Source organism: Talpa europaea, assembly GCF_964194135.1.
Source record: "Talpa europaea genome assembly, chromosome: 2".
NCBI lineage: Eukaryota > Metazoa > Chordata > Mammalia > Eulipotyphla > Talpidae > Talpa > Talpa europaea.
In genome coordinates this window covers 15,712,086-15,730,110 of record NC_140068.1, presented here as the reverse complement: position 1 = coordinate 15,730,110, position 18,025 = coordinate 15,712,086, and the positions used below count along the sequence as shown (strand labels likewise).

General features: G+C 37.7%; 1 protein-coding gene across 1 annotated transcript in view; it reads left to right on the top strand.

Moving 5' to 3' along the window:
- Positions 1 to 18,025, top strand: part of UTRN (utrophin) — a gene marked incomplete at both ends in the record, with an annotated part of 425,527 nt that overhangs the window by 354,010 nt on the left and 53,492 nt on the right. Inside the window, 3 exons of the mRNA XM_084229017.1 lie at positions 5,443 to 5,644; positions 11,370 to 11,455; positions 16,075 to 16,232. Of these exons, the coding sequence (XP_084085143.1) occupies positions 5,443 to 5,644; positions 11,370 to 11,455; positions 16,075 to 16,232 (446 nt within the window). The remainder of the gene's footprint in view (positions 1 to 5,442; positions 5,645 to 11,369; positions 11,456 to 16,074; positions 16,233 to 18,025) is intronic.

Sequence of the window (18,025 nt, the reverse complement as noted above, 5' to 3'; positions counted from 1 at the left end):
TTCTCTGTTTATTTGAAGTGCCCTGACCTTCCTCTGCAATGGTCTGTAACCCTTTGTGCCTCCCAAATACCATTAAAATTTTACTTCCTTTGGAAATGTTTCCAAGCTAACCCACCTGCCTGCAACGTTGATTCAAGTGCCTGCACTTTATGATGGCCATGAAGCACTGTGCGGGTCCTTTGTGGTGGTGGATCCTGCTAAGGGAATTGCCCCACCCTGTTGAGAACTGCCCTAGGTCAGGAGTTGCCTCCCCTTTTGTGTTCATCCCCACCCAGCATTATGTCCTAACGTGGTGGGGGCACAGTCTCTGCTGTGTCCTTGTTCATTCATTTATTGGGCCCCAGATTGTGCAGGAGATAAAACAACATAAAGAGGCTTGGTTCCCACATTCAAAGAGCTTAAATTTAGAGAGAACACACTGCACGTAGACACAGCTCACTTGTTTACAACAGATTCCTGTTGTCCTCGGCATGGAATGGTCTTTGCCTCAGTCCATGTCTCTGTTCTCCTCACTCATTCATTCTGGAGGAACTAATTAGTGCTGGCTCTCTTCTGTTGGTCCTGCCAGAAGAGCTTGTCTCAGCCATTTTTGCTCACGCTCTTCCCAGGCTGGTAAATTCTCTTCCTTTAGATTCAGCTGTAACTGGCACCTGTCCTTCATGAGGCTTAGGTAACTCTAGATATTCCACCTCCTAGATTCAGCTATTATATGGTACTTACCATTATGTTTGCTATTCTGTGTGCTTTCTTGCTTGTTTGCTTGCCCGCGTACTTATTATTTTTCTCTCCATGAACTAAGCTTTTATGTGAGAGTCTCTTTTCATCTCTCCTCGGCCCTTCTACAACTTCTCTCAAGAGCTTTCTCCTAGGATATACTGAGTGAATGATTTGACTTTGAAAGTTATGGGAATATATGAGAAGATATGTCTGAGAAGATTTATGGCAGCACTTTTTAATAGTAAACTTTGGCATATTCATAAAAGTGATTTGATACAGCAGCAAAAATAAATGGGCTAATAATCAGCATCCACATGGTGGAATCTTAGAACTAGAGTTGAACGAAAAAAAAAAAGATCAGTGGCAGAAGAAATTCTTGGTTTGATTCCATTTATTTATCGTTCAAAACCAACAGAACTAAATGTTGTATTATTTAGGGAGACATAAATACTTAAAAAAATCAAGTGAAATATAAAGGTTAGTGATTCTCCCTGTCTTTGTGAGGGACATAATTAAGGAGGCTTTCCAAGATGTTGGTGTAGGGACAGGAACAGGGCTGTGAGCAGGTTTTCTGATCCAGCAGACAGGGTGAAGGAGGAATCAGAGTCCTCAGTGGCTTTTGCAGATCTTTTATTTAGATTTACCAGGCATATGGCAGGCAGGGTGCTGGGGGGCTGGGAGGCTGGCAGGCCTCCCAGCCCCCAGCAAATCCTCACTCTATCTGGGCTCTCTCTGACATTCTCTCTGCTTCTCTTCTTCTCTCGGCTTCCATTCGTTGTTGGCTTCTGCTGGCGTCCCCGTGACGCCGCCCTTATAAACTCAGTCTCTCAGCCCAGGTGTACCCACTTCAGGTGCCCGCCATGAGGCATGCATTCAGGACCACAGGGTTCCCTCATCTGTCTTAATGGCAGGAGGGCAGAAAAGCCTAATACTTTTACCTTACCCTACAGTTGGTATGCTGTCTCTGCAGTTTCCTGGGTGTAGCGCCAGCAAGCACAGGGCAGGTCCACTGTTCAGGCAGATGGATAGCGTCCTGGAGCTGTTGGTGGATTTGCAGGCTTTAATGCTCTCTCAGGGAACCAGGTACACCAGGCAGAGAGGCTGGAATGCAAGAAGCTGGCATGGGCCAGGAAGGGGGTGCTGGGAGGCAGGCAGGCAACCAAGCCTCCCAGCCCCCCACAAATCTTTACTTTTTCCCTGGGCTCTTTCTGGTATTTTCTTCTGATATCACCACTTCTATAGTCATATGTCCTCTCGTAGCGTCCGTATAGCCCTGACCTTGAGGCTCAGGTGTGCACACTTCTGCATGCCCGCACCCATGCTCCAGGTGTCCAACATCAGGCATCTTCTACATCAACGTGATGAAGGCTGCAGATGATAGCCACAGAGGCTAGTGTCATAAAAAGCCTGATTAATTCATTTACCCTAGAGTGGGTGTTATTTTTCTTTAGACCATTGCATTATATGAATTCTTTTGTGTTTTGATTTTAAAACTATATGTCAGGCAGACCACACATATGTATTATATGTAGTGTACTCTTTTGTATTTCAATTTAATACCTTTATGTGATAGGGAAACAAAGGGGAAGTGATGTCAGAGGAGGGCGAGTTTCCCTTCACCATCAAGAACAAGGCAGTGGTTAGGAAGCACAAGGGCTGAGCCACACGGGGGTTTAGGCACGTGGCCACTGATGAAAGAGTAAGCAGTGGGGAGTGATAAGCGCTAGACTCAAAGGCTTGGCTGGAATTCAAGGAACAACAGGGAATGATTAGATTTCAGTGGTGTAGCTTATGAGCCATTTGTCTAGTATTCACAAATTTCCTTAAAATCAGCTTAGGTCCAGCTCAAAGGTTGTATTTTAAATTATTTCTTTAAATTTTTATTTTCTAAGTTCTCACAAAGTTGTATGTAATGTTTAGATTTTCTTTTTTGGAGTGAGGGTGCTGTAGAGCCATTTTTTGTTTTGTGGGAGTTAGGAAATAGGGCAAAGTGTGGATGTATGCTTGTAGGGTAAGTAAATGATGTCAGGCTTTTCTGCCTTCCCACCATTAGGATGGATGATGGATCCTTGCGGTCCTGAATGCATGCCTGATGGTGGACACCTGGAGGAGGGTGTGGGCATAGGTAGATGGGATTCACCTGGGCTGAGACTGGGCTTTTAAGGGTGGTGTCATGGGGACATCAGTGGAAGAGCAGAGAAGCAGAGACCACCAGAGAACACTGGAGAGCCCACACAGAGTGAAGACTTGCTAGGGGCTGGGGGGGCCTGCCAGTCTTCCGGCCCCCCAGCACCCCTGCCTGCCATGTACCTGGTAAGTCCCAATAAAAACCTGAAAAAGCCGCCGAGGCCTCCAGGACTTCTCCAAACCTGCCCTGTGTCCATTCCTGCCACTGCAATGCTTTAGCTAATATCTAAGACAGAAAAGGACCGAGGGAACAGAAGACAAGAAAATAGTTCAGGTGAAAGATGATGGAACTGAGCTGATTGATGGTAGTTGGAAGAGGGGAGATGAGAGTGGATTTGTAAGTAGGAGGGAGAACCCATGGTTGAGGGGATTTGGTAGTTGGTAAATTGCCGAGGACGAAAGGAGCATAGGATAATATCTCATCATTTCCAGACTGATGGTCTAGAGGAGGTCATGGCAACATTCCAAGATTTCAGCATAATTACAAGGCCAGTCCTTTATTTTGAAGATAATCAGGCGAGGTTCCTGAAAGAGAACAATACAGCTCTAGGAGGGAACAGAGCAGCTGGAAAGTGGATGGAATGGAGTGTTCAGGCAGGAGATCAGGGTAAGGAACATCTGCAGTTGTCCTCAGAGACTAGTAATTGAGCGAGTCCCCATGCTAGTGACAGGGAAGATATGTGTCTGACACATCTGGGCAAGAGAAGATCAGAAAGGTGCTAAGAAAGAAAGGCCAAGGTCAAACAATCCTCATGCCCAACCTTACGAGAGTCACAAACGTGCTAAGCCAATGTGTTTTGAAGAGCAGGAGAGTGACGACCACTTCCATGTGTTCTCTCCACCTCAGATGTGGGACTAAGGAAAAAGCCTGAAAGTTGCTTAGAAAGTGATTCTTTTGCCACATGACTGAGCTGTCATTTGACTCCCTTTAAAAACAAAAACAAAAAAAAAATCATAATTTCTGGGATTGAATTATAGCCAGTTCTTTAAAGGTATACCTCAGTGTGACACACTCCAGGGAGAGGCATGCCGACTGAGGCAAAGTGTCAGAGGAAATCACCAAAATTGAAGACATGATATCATGTGGGATGTGGAGAGTGACTGTCAAAGCTGCAAAGTATATTCCAAAGGAGGTTTTTCTGGAAGAAATGCAAGGACAGCCTGAACCAGGAAACAGTCTTTTTGGAATTTGCTCTATTGCCACTTTATACCGTGTGAGGGGATTACAATAGCCAGCCTGTGTGCTGGCATTAATTAGTATTGGAATTCAGAAAATTTAGACATGTTGGCAGTCTTTGAATATGTTCTTTTGTATCTGTGTGGAATTATACTTCTGTAACTACTGTCATTTGTTAAGCATTTCCCTTTGTCAGACACTATGGAGAATGAATTTGAATTTTGCCCCTGTCCTCTGGAAGTTTATAATTGAAAATAGCGTACAGTGCCAAGAAGTGGGGTAAAAAGAACAATGAAAATTCCAGATGGTTCTTTGTTTTTTTTCCTAACATAATTGATCTTCTAACTCATATGAAGTTATTTTTATTATCTGAAATTTTAACAATAATATATTTGACATCTAAAGAATATGGATTGTCCTGTTATTCAGATTTGCATATCTCCGTTCATTAAAACATGTATTCCCTATTGAGTTTAGAAATAGTTTTTAATCTGTAATAATTTAAGCCCCAGAAATATGTATGTTCTCTTAAAGCATTTTCACCCTTTTTAGTAGAGCTCTCTGTATGCTCTGCAGACCTGTTATCTTGGCGGGCAGGGGCTCTGCCTTCTCTTTCCCTGTCCACCTTCATCCTCTATAGATGTTCTTCACATGGAGAGTAAGCACATGAAGGCCTAGAGATGTGGGGACTATATTGTGGACCTCATACGTGCTAGAGTATCCTGGAATCCAGCCAGGTTAGGGCAAGACTGTCAGGGCCCTTATATCAAGCCTGATGTGATAGGCAGTGCGGAGCTATTATTTTCTGCAGAATATATTTAACTGAACATTTTCAGTGGACTTTGAAAGTTATGATGTACTTATTGAGAAACTGTTCATGAATGAGTTACTGGGCAATGATATAAAAGATGAACGGGAGGGTGGTGAGTTGGTTGTTCTCCAGAGCTAGGAAGAGGAGAACAATATATATGGGAAATTCTACAAGTTGAGGTAGATACAGAGGTTTCTATTTTTCCTATATTTCAGAGAAAGAAAACTTCAGATAGGAAAGCTAGCAAAGGAAAGTAGGAAAATTTGATATTCCAAAGAGCAAGAAATGGGATCAGATTGACAAGTGACCAAGTTCAGATTCAAAAGTATGCAAATGTGGAAAAAGAAAGAGGTTCGAAATGAAAGAATGGCAATGCTAGTTGTTTCCTATAAAGAAATTTAATTTTTTTAATTTTTATTGAAATTAGCTTAAAAAGAGATCTTAAGTTGAGGAATTAAGTAAGCTAAATAATGGAGACTAGAAATGTTTTTGCTTTAGTGCCCTCAAATAATATAATGACTCTTCATAATCCTTTTTCTTACATCACCAGTGGATCTCTTAGACTTGAATACAACAAATGAAGTTTTCAAACAGCATAAGTTGAACCAAAATGATCAGCTTCTGAGTGTCCCAGATGTTATCAACTGCCTGACAACTGCTTATGATGGCCTCGAACAAATGCACAAGGACCTGGTCAACGTTCCCCTCTGTGTGGATATGTGTCTCAACTGGTTGCTCAATGTATACGACACGTGAGTTTATATTTTTCCCATTAAAACTATCGTTGAATGAAATATGTTGAACATGCAAAGTTTTAAGTGAATTATTTTTAAAGATTTTTTTTTATTTTTTTGCATAGAAAAGCCAGAGTGTAGGCCAGAGGTGCAAGGGGTGAGAGGATTCATCAGAGACAGTGGGGAGCAGAGCAGGCTGATATACTGAAATATACTGCTGAGGGGAGCAGCAAGCAAGACAGGAAAGGTCTGCTGTGCCACGTGTGGATTAACTCTCTGGCCTGCGATGGGAACTCAGGCTATAGGGGTGATAGCCCAGAGACATAACCCCGGCCACCCGGGAGACACTTTTTTAAAAAGGTCTCTCAAAGTACTTTTCTCTATGGAAATATATTAATTAGTGAAAAGGAATGACTTTCCAAAAACAGAGCTCTTAACCAACCATAGAAGACAAAAGAATGTTCATCTAGTATTTTAAGATTTTGCTTCAATTTATAAAGAATGCCACATTTGTAGTATATTTTTATCACTCTTCTTGGGGAAATCTAAATAAGTCTAGCTTCTTTCTCCTTCCATAATTCTTTAGTATTTCTTTTATCTGAAGTCAAATTTGTTTTTATTGTTATGAATAAAAATAATATATTGACTCATAATAATCCACACTGCAATTTTTGTGTGACAACTTCAGAACAATTTGGATGGCAATTAAAGGGATTTAATTTGTCTTTTGGTATTAGTTTTATTTATTGCTGTGGTGGGTATATGTATATATGGTGTTTTAAATAATTTATGCTATAGGATACTTTAATATCTGTAATTAATTATGTATTCACTATTACACCAAGAGCACCCTGAACTTCTAGCATAACTCATTTGCCATTAATTTGCTTTTTTTTTTTAAATGTGAAATGCATTTGTGAAATAATCAATTCCAGAACGACCTGCTGTGGGCTGACATTTCTGGAACATTAGGAATTATTCATCCTTCTGGTAGGGGGTTAAAGTATGCGAAGATGAAATAAAAAAAAAAGTAGAGCTGTTGTTTTTGTCTCAGACCTTAAAAGTTATTTTCCATTAATTAGCTGTATGAAAATTTGCATATTTAGAAGCCTTTTATTTGATTTTCAGAGAAAGATGATAGATGATCATTCATAAATGCATGTTTAGCAGCTGATTGATTCTGAATAAGTAGGTGACAATAGCTTTAGAGATGGGTTAATTTAAAAATAGCTATTCTTTTGATTATAAAAATTTTTCATTTTTCAATATTCACAAATATAGCAAAATCCTTTTTAAATAATCCAGTAGTCATTGTGTGTTTGAAGGCTCTTAAAAAATTCACTGAAGAACAGATAGCGTGAATCTTAAGTTACAGTAATCATGGTTCGATTTACATTATCTGTCTGATCTCTTTTAATACATTTCATTTTAATGTGAATTTTTATCTTCCATGGGTGAAATATGACTGCTAGCAATTATCAACTATTAACTTGGTCTTCAATTTTTTTTAACTTTTAAAAGACATTTTCTATAGTAGATTCACTAAAAATGTTTGTCAAATAGATTAACTACAAAGCCTGACACTTAATTTTACATCTCAGGAAGAATGCTAGATACTCAGAGTGCTTAGGATTTGTATGAAGTCCTGTGGAATGTGGTAGAGTTGCACTTGAGCCGTATTTTAAGGAAGAACTGGAGAAGGTGTGACATCATTCTTCCTCAGCATTAGTGTGGCTTTGACACACTGTGTTAGTTTGCCAGGGCTGCTATAACCAAGTACCACAGACAGGTGACTTAACAACAGAAACATGATTTCTCACAGTTCAGGAGACTACAAGTCCAAGGTCAAAATGGCAGAGTGACTTCCTCTGAGGCCTCTTTCCCTGTTTTATGGAGGGCTGTCTTCTCCCATGTCTTCCCTTGGCCTCTCTTCTATGTGTGCCTATATCCTCATCTCTTCTTCTAAGGACAGTAGTGAGATTAGGTTAGGGCTCACCCTCAATAACTTCATTTTTAACTTAATTACCTCCTTAAAGGTCCTACCTCCAAATTTACTCACATTGTGAGGTATTGGGAATTAAAATTTCAGTATGTAAACTTTAAGGGCATATAACTGAGCCCATAACACATACATATGCTGCCCTCACTGGACAGCCCAAAGGGAAGTGTGCCATTTCGTTGGAAGTAAGCAGTATATGAAATGTCATGATTCATATTATAGAGAATTAAGTGTTGGGATATTTCCAATTCCCGCCATCAAATGTGAACAAACACATGGGAAATGGTAAGTACTGTTTTTTATTTAGAAAGACAATAACTTAAAATCCCCCATTTTAAAGGCAAAAAAAGCTTTTAGGATTTATCTCCTTTCCATGCCAAAGAAATACGGAAGACTGTGAAGATCACGCTTCACCAGGGCTGTGCCTGCTCAGTCTCCAGTTTTCCATCTTAGAAAGGAATGTCATGAATTATTTAAAGAAAAAACACAGTTTCTCATATGATGGCAGTCTCTGATAACCAGAGTTGATTGCCTAAATTTCTCTAATGATTATAATGTACCCATTTATTTAAATAAGAGTTATTAATGTCTCAAACCATTGCTTCCCTTTGAGAAGCTGATGGACTTGATTTACTATCCCTAGTGTACTCCCCAGGATATTACTGACCCATAAGAAGGTTCTGAACCTTGGAAACAGTCCCATGACCTAAGCCATTCATTAGCTATTCTAACATTCATTCATTAGCCAAATGTGTCTGACTGCCTTACTTCATGTAGTATGATGCAGCCAGAAGAGCTGGTATCTCCAGCTCTTGAAGAAGTCAGCGAACTCTTGAAATAATGAGTGATGCAAACAGCAGATCATAGGATTCTGGAAGTAGAAGGATTTTGAGTATCTTCTAATCTGCCTTCTTCATTTTGCCAATTGAGAAAGTGACCCAGTGAGACAGGACTATCCACAAGCCCCTTTGTATGTTACTGATATATATATGAAACTGATAGTCACTTTTTTTTTAATCAAGTGATTCTTAGTATCATGTTGTCATATCTAAAAAAAAATGGTACTTTGTAAATGATATTCTCTATTCCTTCTGAGTTTTAACATGTACCCAACTCCTAATATTCTGAATTTTGTGAAGAAGAATCCATTTTCTTCTAAGGTAGATGGCAAGAATCTGAACTTTTGGTTTTGGTGGCTCTGTGACTTGGCAGCCACTTAACTTTTGTCATCTCAATTTCTCATCTGAAAAATTGAGGTAAAAATACCTGCTGAACTTATCACATGTAAGGTGATTGTGAAGGGCAGATGAACTAATATATGTAGAAATGACCATAAACTGTAACGATAAAATTGATTCCATTTGTGTGTTCACAGCCTCATCCAGTCTTTACCTTTACTAGGTTAAAAAAATCTTAATTACACAGTATTCCTTCTAGATTTAATGAAATCAGGGGTGTTTAATTCATGACTTAAAGCAATAATCTGCAACACTTGGTTTAAATATTTTTGTCGCTACAGAAATTATTAACCTACTTTGCCACAGTGTTAGGTCATATTTTCCACTATTTCTGGAAGGATATCATTATAAAATATATATCTTTCCTTTCCAGTTAAACTAATTTCATGAGTTATTTATAAAAATTAGCTATTGAGGGATTATTTATAAATATATTTAACAGTGCCTAAATACTTAAATGTTGGGTTATGTCACTCACTGATACATTTCATTGGCTCTCTGTTGTCTCTCAAATCCCTATATCTTATTTGTATCCCTGACACAGACCCAGACATTTCCTGTGACAATCTACTTTCTCCTGATTGGGACAGTCCAATGTCTGATATTAAACTTACTTTTTCTACCCAGTGTTTTGCACCTAGTGACTACTTAGACTAATTACCCACAGTTATCTGGCAGTTGATTATTTCCATACATCAAGATTGGTCTCATATCTTCTTATGATTCCCCAGTTGTTGTTTTGTCTAATTTCCCCAGCTAGATCGTGAGCTTATGGTGTGTGAGAATCATGTCTTGGTTGGTCTTGTTGGTGTATGCAATAATGCATATGTCACATTAAGCCTTCATAACTGTTGTTGATGCAGTGACTGGTTGACATATCAGTAGTCCTTGTGTTCCTCCTTCTTGTGTTCTCACCATACACTGAAGTTCATCCTCCAGTGTAGATCATTTTGATCCTTTTCCATTCATGGATTGCTTTGTTCTTAATCATATACATGTCATTCACACAGGCTTTTGTGACTTCTGCAAGTCTGTTCTCTGGCTATGTCCAGAGAATAAAAGTTTCTGATTTTTGGAATTACGAATACAGACACTGTCTTTTTCATGTTATAATTAGAAAATGTATAAAAAAAATGTGAAGTAAAAACACAATTTGTAGCCTCGTTTAGTTTAAGATTAACTTGAAACTAGTATTTCTGTAACTGCGAAAGACAGAATTGAGTTTGACTTATAAAGTCTGCTGATAATGGCTATTTTTATTTTGGAATTTAAATATTTATGTCATAGGCCATTATGAATGTTGTACATAATGGCATTCACATAAGAAAGCTTTAGTAAGTTTATAAACTCTTAGCTACTTAGGGATTATTTAAAAATATATTTAACAATGCATAATCATGCTTTGCTTTTAATTTATTTTGTATTTTATATGTCATGGTTTGCATGCTGAAATTTACCTGCATATTTATTTGAGAATGGAAGAATGTCAGTATCAATAGTACAAGTAAAACATAAACTAAGAATTGTTTTTAAATAGCATGAGTTAACTGAATTTTATATATTCCTGTAATTTTCATAAACATTTAGTTATAGATATAGAATGTGCTGTATTTGTATTGAAAACACATTAAAAGAAAATCAATAATAAAAACCTAACCTGAAAACTGATTGTGAATGTGAAATAATAAAGATAGCAGATTTTCTTGGACTATGTGATATTCCATAGCAAGGACCACATATTTTTAATTTTTATAATTTCCAACTTTCTTTTTCTCCATCCTCTGGATCTTATATAATTTGACATTAGGTAGACAACTCAGTTATTCTTTGATAAATGACAGAATAAAAAACTCTGCTTTTAAAGATAAAATAAATTTATCATTTGATATTCCCCAAAATAGAGATTACTCACCTGTCTATCACAATCATTTGACTATTATAATTAAGATAGTAATGTATAAAAGCTGCATGGACAGAGGTCAAAATCAATAGTATTTTTTTAAATATTCAACAGAAGTTCTCACTGTGTATTCAATTTTTTAGTCAGTTTTCTATATTTATTAGAGATTACCATTATATAATGATTTTGCTATATTAAGACACATGCATATTATATATGGGTCTTGTTATCTATTTTGAATCTTGCATTTATAATTATCAACAGATGGATTTCAATTCTTAGTATTTATGAAATTAAAGTCTTTTCAGCTTTACAATTATCATTTTCATTTTGCCTTAATTTGTTCTTCCTAGTTCATATGTTATATATAAAGTGACTTTAGTCTGCATATTATTCTAGACTAGGTCAAATATACTATTAAAGTATGTCATGAAATTATGTATGAGTTTAACATCAATTATTAACAATGAGCAGAAAAGTTGTATCTTTGGGGTGCAATTATTTTTAAATGGTTTACCCTCAAGAAAAAAATGATATTCAGAAATAATTAATATACTGTATATACTTTTAAATGCATGTAACACATAGAGGTTCTTATAATTTCAGGGGTCGAACTGGAAAAATAAGAGTGCAGAGTCTGAAGATTGGATTGACATCTCTTTCCAAAGGTCTCTTAGAAGAAAAGTACAGATGTATGTAAGACTTTCCTATGTCAACAATGTTTTTAGTAATAATAGTAACACTTAAATTTATTGGAGGTATACTTTGTATGATTTCCCAGTAATTATAGTTCCCTTTTAACCTGTTCTATACATATACAGGTTAGGCTAAGAATATCAGTGTAAAGAGGTGAGTTTTTAGATAAAATGAAAAGCTGATTATAGGATCAAGAGGTGAGGAACCTGATGGAGTGAGAACTAATTACAAATTATATCTCATCTAACTCTTAGAATAATAGATTTTTTGTACATATTGCAGGTACATTAAAAAAAATAATGCTGAGTACAGTTACTAACCTGGTCAAAACTGCAGAGATAATAAATAGTGGGGCTAGAATTAAGTGGTAGATTTTTCTGACTCTAAAGCTAAATCTTTTCTACTTCTGTATACTTCCAATGCTAAAAGAAAATTAAGATGGGCTGAAACCTTTATGCTGTACTTTATACTTGAAACTTGTGTGCTTTAAATGATAAAAAAAAGTTAAGGTGACCTAAAACTTATAAAAGATAGACAAATAATTTATAGTATAAGAAAATAGTGATAAAATGTTTTATTTTGTTTTGCTATTCACTGAATTTTCAGGGTGTTCCTTTTGTTGTCACTTAATGAAGGGCATCCTGACATTTGGAAAGGTCAGGCTTAGGAGCTTAGGCCTTTGGATCTCAGGCCTATGGAAGTGGCTAATGTCTTTGCATAGGTCACAGGTTCTCATTAAATGCTGCCAGTCATATTCCCCCATTTCACAGGTCAGGAAGCTGGAGAATGAGGCTAGTAACTCTTGCTTTGAAAGCATTTATAGATAACATGTTGAAGGTACTTAAAAACAGCAGTTATTGAATATGTGGTCAAGATTGTTGCTATGTCTCCAAATTCTTAACTACTGTAATTTTTTTAAGATTTATTTTATTTTGTTTATGCATATAAGAACTGGGGTACAGGCCTGAGGTACAGGGTGTGAGAGGATTCACCAGAGACAGAGTGGGGATCAGAATAGGCAGATCCACCGAAATACACTGCTGAGGGGAGCAGTGGGCCAAACAGGAGAGGTCTGCTGCACCATGTGGCTTAGCATCCTGGCCAGGCATTGAACTCATGCCACAGTGGCTGGTGATTGCTTGCTTTACTGAGACTTAACCCCTGTGCCACCAGGGAGGCTCTGTAACCTTATGTTTTAACTTAGTTTTGTCCATAAAATTTAAGTAATTCTACAGACAGTAATGCATATTCTAGATGATACTTTATAGATTTATCCAATTATTAGAGGGAGAAGGGGAGGGATATGTCATGAATGGAGAGGTACCAAACACAAGAGGGTATTTAATCACAAGCCCTGTGAATTTAGTAATGTTTGTGTCTATGTGAATATACATAATACATTTTTAAAACTTGTTCTAGGGTGGCTGAGAAGTGCTTTCTTTGATTTTGCATTTCACATCCAGAACATGTTGACATGTTTTTCTTACAATTTGGCATGACTGTCAGTAAAAGAGTTGTGGATTTGTAGGAAACAAAAATCTGATTGTAGAATCAGGAGGCAAGGTGTCTTGATGGAGTGAGAACCTAGAAAACCATGTAGGAAAAGGCTTTGCACAGACTTTGGGTGGGGGCACTATATCCAGAAATAAAATCACTTTCAGCATCATAGTTATCAAAAGACATCATTGTCACAACTTAAAAAGGTAATCTCTATACTGAAAGGGAAGGGAAAATATGGACAAAAGCACCAGGGTACCAAAATTGGGAAGGACAGTTTCTGTCATTTGTGATTTGCAGTTTTCATGTGCTCCTGAATGCTGGCAGGTTCTCTGAAAGTAGTAATTATATCATAGTGCTCAACTGGCTCTGAAATGAATACAAGTCCAACTTCAGAGTTGATCATGAGTCTTAAAAAATATTAGCGTCATCTAATTTCTTAGATAAATGGGTCCACCACCAATCACCTAACCTTTTCCTTTTTTTCAAGCTGATTATTGGGAAGTAATATTTAGATCCAGAGAAACAATTGCAACACTGGCGAGAATTAAGGAGAAACAACCAACTTTTCAACACTTTTATATATAATAGACATCCTATATCTAGATACAAACCTTCAAATGAATTTCCAGTGTCTGATCGTTCACATGGAGTATTTCAGCAGATATGTGCTCATGCACTCAGACTAGAGTGGATGTATTTTCTATAAACAGAAGAACAATGCTCTGGGTGATTCCACATTTTCATATTATGGCAGAGGAAGCAGAAATCCCTACAATGAAATTTCTGATATTTAATTGAATGCATGCAATCTGCTATTTTAGGACTTAATTAAATATGAAATCTCTTAGGTTGAAGTCTTTCATCTAAATCTTTCTGGGGAGTATGGAGACTTGGGAAATGTTCTGGGAGCTGTTTTGTTTTTTCCTCTGTGGCCCTTTGTCACTTTCCAGTTTTGCTTTCCCTGGGTGAGATTAGAACACTTTCTCCTTATTATTTCCTGTCTTAGAATTAAGATTTAAGACAACTTGCGCTCCAAAATTAGGGGCTGAAGTGGCATTCTGGGTTAGTATCAGCTGAACTTTGATTTTGCAATGGCTAATGTCATTGTCCTCACCCAGGTGACCTCCTTCTCTCTTTGTGTCTTCTTGAGACTATCCCTTGCTTGGGTGGCCATCTTGCCTGTCTTGGTGACTCCTTTGCCTCCTCAAAAACACAGTCACAAAGCATTCTTCAGAATGGCCTTTGCACCTTCTCTGTGCTGGTTTATTGGAATTTGGGTGTTAGATTGTGTCTTTCCTCGGACCCACAGCCAATACTCCTTTATGTATCTGGAAGTAAATGTAAACTTGTAAAAGAATTCAGAAATATGTCAGAATTTTTAAGAGATCTTTGCTTGTTTCAAGTGTCATATCACCTTTAAAAATGAGTTAGTGGGCCTCCCTGGTAGCTCAAGGGGCTAAGCACCGCATTATGAAGCAATCCGCAGCCTCTGCAGCACGAGTTCTATCCCCGGCCAGAAGGAAACCTACATGGCGAAGCAGACCTCTCCTGTCTTGCCCGCTGCTCCCTTCAGCAGTGTATTTCAATCAGTCTGCCTGTTCTGTTCCCCACTTTGTCTCTGGTGAATCCTCTCACTCTTCGCATCTCTGGTCTGTACTCCAGCTCTTGTATGCATGAATAAATAAATCTTTAAAAAAAAAAGTGAGTTAGGTATCTGCCTCAAAGGAGGAAGGTTGGGGGCGGTTGCTCTTGCTGAAAATGGGCACCTCTCTGATGATTAAACATGTGCTTCAACTTTGCATTAACTTAGGACATCTCTTCCCAGGGATGAGTTTTAAGAGAGCATCATAATGAGAATTTGGATAAATATTTGTTAGCTATGATAGCCATATTTTTAAAAAATGAAAAGAAGTGAGTAGAACTCTAACCAAATCCAAGTGCATGAAAATTTATCTTAATTGAATTTGCTTTCCATATGTATGCTTAAATTAAAATCATATTTCATTATAATTGCTGTGTCAATATCAGGAGGCTGGTTCGGTTGTTTGAAATTCACTGTTGACAGTATTAGATCTAGCATGGTTCCCTTAAAAATAAGGAATAATACATTTTGATCTGATATTCATTGATCAGGTACTGTTGATAAATTACTTTTAGGATCCAATAAATATTTTCTCTTTCCTGTTGTGCCTGAAAATTTCACATGGAAACATGTACCTTTGAATTTTTAGAAGTTGGAGGTTCCTTTCCAAAAAGTTTTCATTTCGATAAGGAAGTGAATTGTTTCTCTGTGAAATTTCACCCTACTTCAGCTTATTTAAAGTCTACTAGATTCATTGCTGGAAATATGGTAATAATTTTATCTTTAAAATATTACAAGTGGTGAATAGATGATAAGCCAATGCTGGAAAGAAGAGAAAAATTTTAATTTTATTGAATCAAGAAAATTATACAACAGATCAGTGGTTTTAAAAAATGAAATAGAAAAGTCTATGGATTATGTGAAAGTATATAAACATTTTTGCTAAATTTGAATAAATGTATTTATTATGAATACATTTACAACATGAAAGGAATAATATGAAATGGAGTGGAACAAAAATAATTTTTATAACTAATAAGGAATGAAAGTTTGAGTGTGCCTAAAAGCACTAAAAATAAAATGCCACCTCCTTGTACTTCGCAATGTTTTATATAAAATAGATTTATGTATAAAATTATTTAGGGAATTAAAAATATACTTAATTAATAGAAAATTATTAAGGAATGAAAACCTAAAGTCTGTTTCTTTGTCTTTCTCAATCAGAAGGGAAACCTTACTAAGGCCACAGAATGAACCCACACTCATCTCTTGTACCATTTAAAAAGGAAAATTCTATTTATTCCTCTATTTATATGAATTGACATACAAGCAATAACTGTTTTCAGACGCAGGGGCCTAACCAGTTCCTGATTAGACTTGCAGATACTAAGGTTGTCAGAATTCAGGTGACAACTAATCAGATTATGTCCCCATGAATGTTTTTTAATCTGCATCTTTTACCCCACTAAAGCTATATTTTATACAAAAGAGCACATAGGCGGATGAACATTGATCTCTCTCTTCTCCTTGTAGATCTTTTTAAGGAGGTGTCGGGGCCAACAGAAATGTGTGACCAGAGACAGCTTGGCCTGTTACTTCACGATGCCATCCAGATCCCCCGGCAGCTGGGGGAAGTAGCTGCTTTTGGAGGTAGTAACATTGAACCCAGTGTTCGAAGCTGCTTCCAGCAGGTAAACGTGAAGGGTCCCTGATACAGAGTGTATGGGGGTTGAGGATGTTACCAGAAAAGGAATAAAGCCTTAGGACTAGAGCCAAACTGTGGAGGACAGTGGGTACCATTCCATTATGTTAGTATTTTATTTTTTTTTAAGATTTAGTTATTTATGCATGCAAGAGCTAGGGTATAGGCCAGAGGTGCAGGGAGTGAGAGGATTCACCAGAGACAGAGCAAGGAACAGAACAGGCAGACTGACTGAAATACACCTCTGAGGGGAGCAGCGGGTGAGACAGGAGAGGTCTGCTGCGCCATGTGGGTAGCTCCCTGGCTGGCCTAGGATGGTGCTTCAGAGGCTGCGGACAGCTTCACAGTGCTATGCTTAGCCCTTTGCGCCACCAGCAAGGGAAGTTGGTTTTATACCTTTGACCTTGAACTCTGTTTAGAACATTCTTGAGAAGAACATTCTCAAGAATGTTCTTCCCAAGTTTATTTCCACCCATAAATCCTCTTCTCATCACCAATCCCTATTCATGGTTTAGATTTTTGCTTAAATCTCACATCCTCTGAAAATCCTCCTCTGATCCCATCAGCTGGGGCTGAGTGTCACTACTCATCCACCTGACTCTCCTCTGCCTTCTTAGGGTGCTCATAACAGTTATAATTAGATACTAAATCAATTCATTGTTGAGTTTTGTTGTGTTTTTCCCCCTTTGCTATAAGCCCATGAACAAGGACCATTTCTTTTTTAGGTTTATTCTAGCCGCTATTGGAGTTTCTTGAACATCAAACCTATTTAATAAATATTTGCTAAATAAATGAATAAAATGCCCTGGATTCCTTGTCAGCAAGGATTTTTTAAATATAAATTAAAAATATTATAAAATAGGGGGCCTCCCTGGTGGCGCAGCGGTTGAGCGCTGGGTTGCGAAGCTGCCCGCGGCCTCTGCGGCGCCGGTTCGATCCCCGGCTGCTCCCCGGCCACCAGAGGAGGGTCCCACATGGCGCGCAGACCTCTCCTGCCGCCCGCTGCTCCCCTCAGCAGTGTACTTCGGTCCTTCTGCCTGCTCTGCTCCCCGCTCTGGCTCTGGTGAATTCTCTCACCCTCCCGCGCTTCTGACTGTACCCAGTGCATGTATAAACAAAACAAACAAACAAACAAATAAATAAATAAAGCATGCCTCTATTAAAAAAAAAAAATTATAAAATAGGAGACATACCAAAGGAAAATAATGTAGAGAATTTTATACTGCTCTGATGATTACTGTTAACCTGAAAAGCACTTTAGTTTCTTTTTAATACTTACTGTATATAAAAGCATTAAAAATGTTACTCCTATTATGTTATACAGTGGCATATTTTGCCCCAGTTTATCCCATGATTTATCACTGCTGAGGAAAAAAAAATGCTCACACCATCTCTGTAAAGAGAATTGATGTTATGGTTTATTAAATTTTATAATGGCCCTTTTTTCTTGTTTTAGAAATTCAAAAATTAAAAGATAAAAATTCAAACTATGATTCTCATATGTTCTGGCTCATAGATTGACCTTGACAACAGAAGAAGGATGTTTGGGCCAATTTATGTCTGCACATATGAAAATTTTTTTGTATCAAGGTTTAAAGAGAGACTAGCAGTATTCCTGTAATTTATCAGGATAATTTCAAAATCCTGCCAAGTGCATGCATCGTAATATGCTGTAACAGGACTGGACCAGTGCACAGAAATAACTGTTGTTCTTTAACATTTCTAATGCTGTATAACATTTAATGCCTTTGAGTTTTGGAAGCGTTGAGACTTTCACAAACG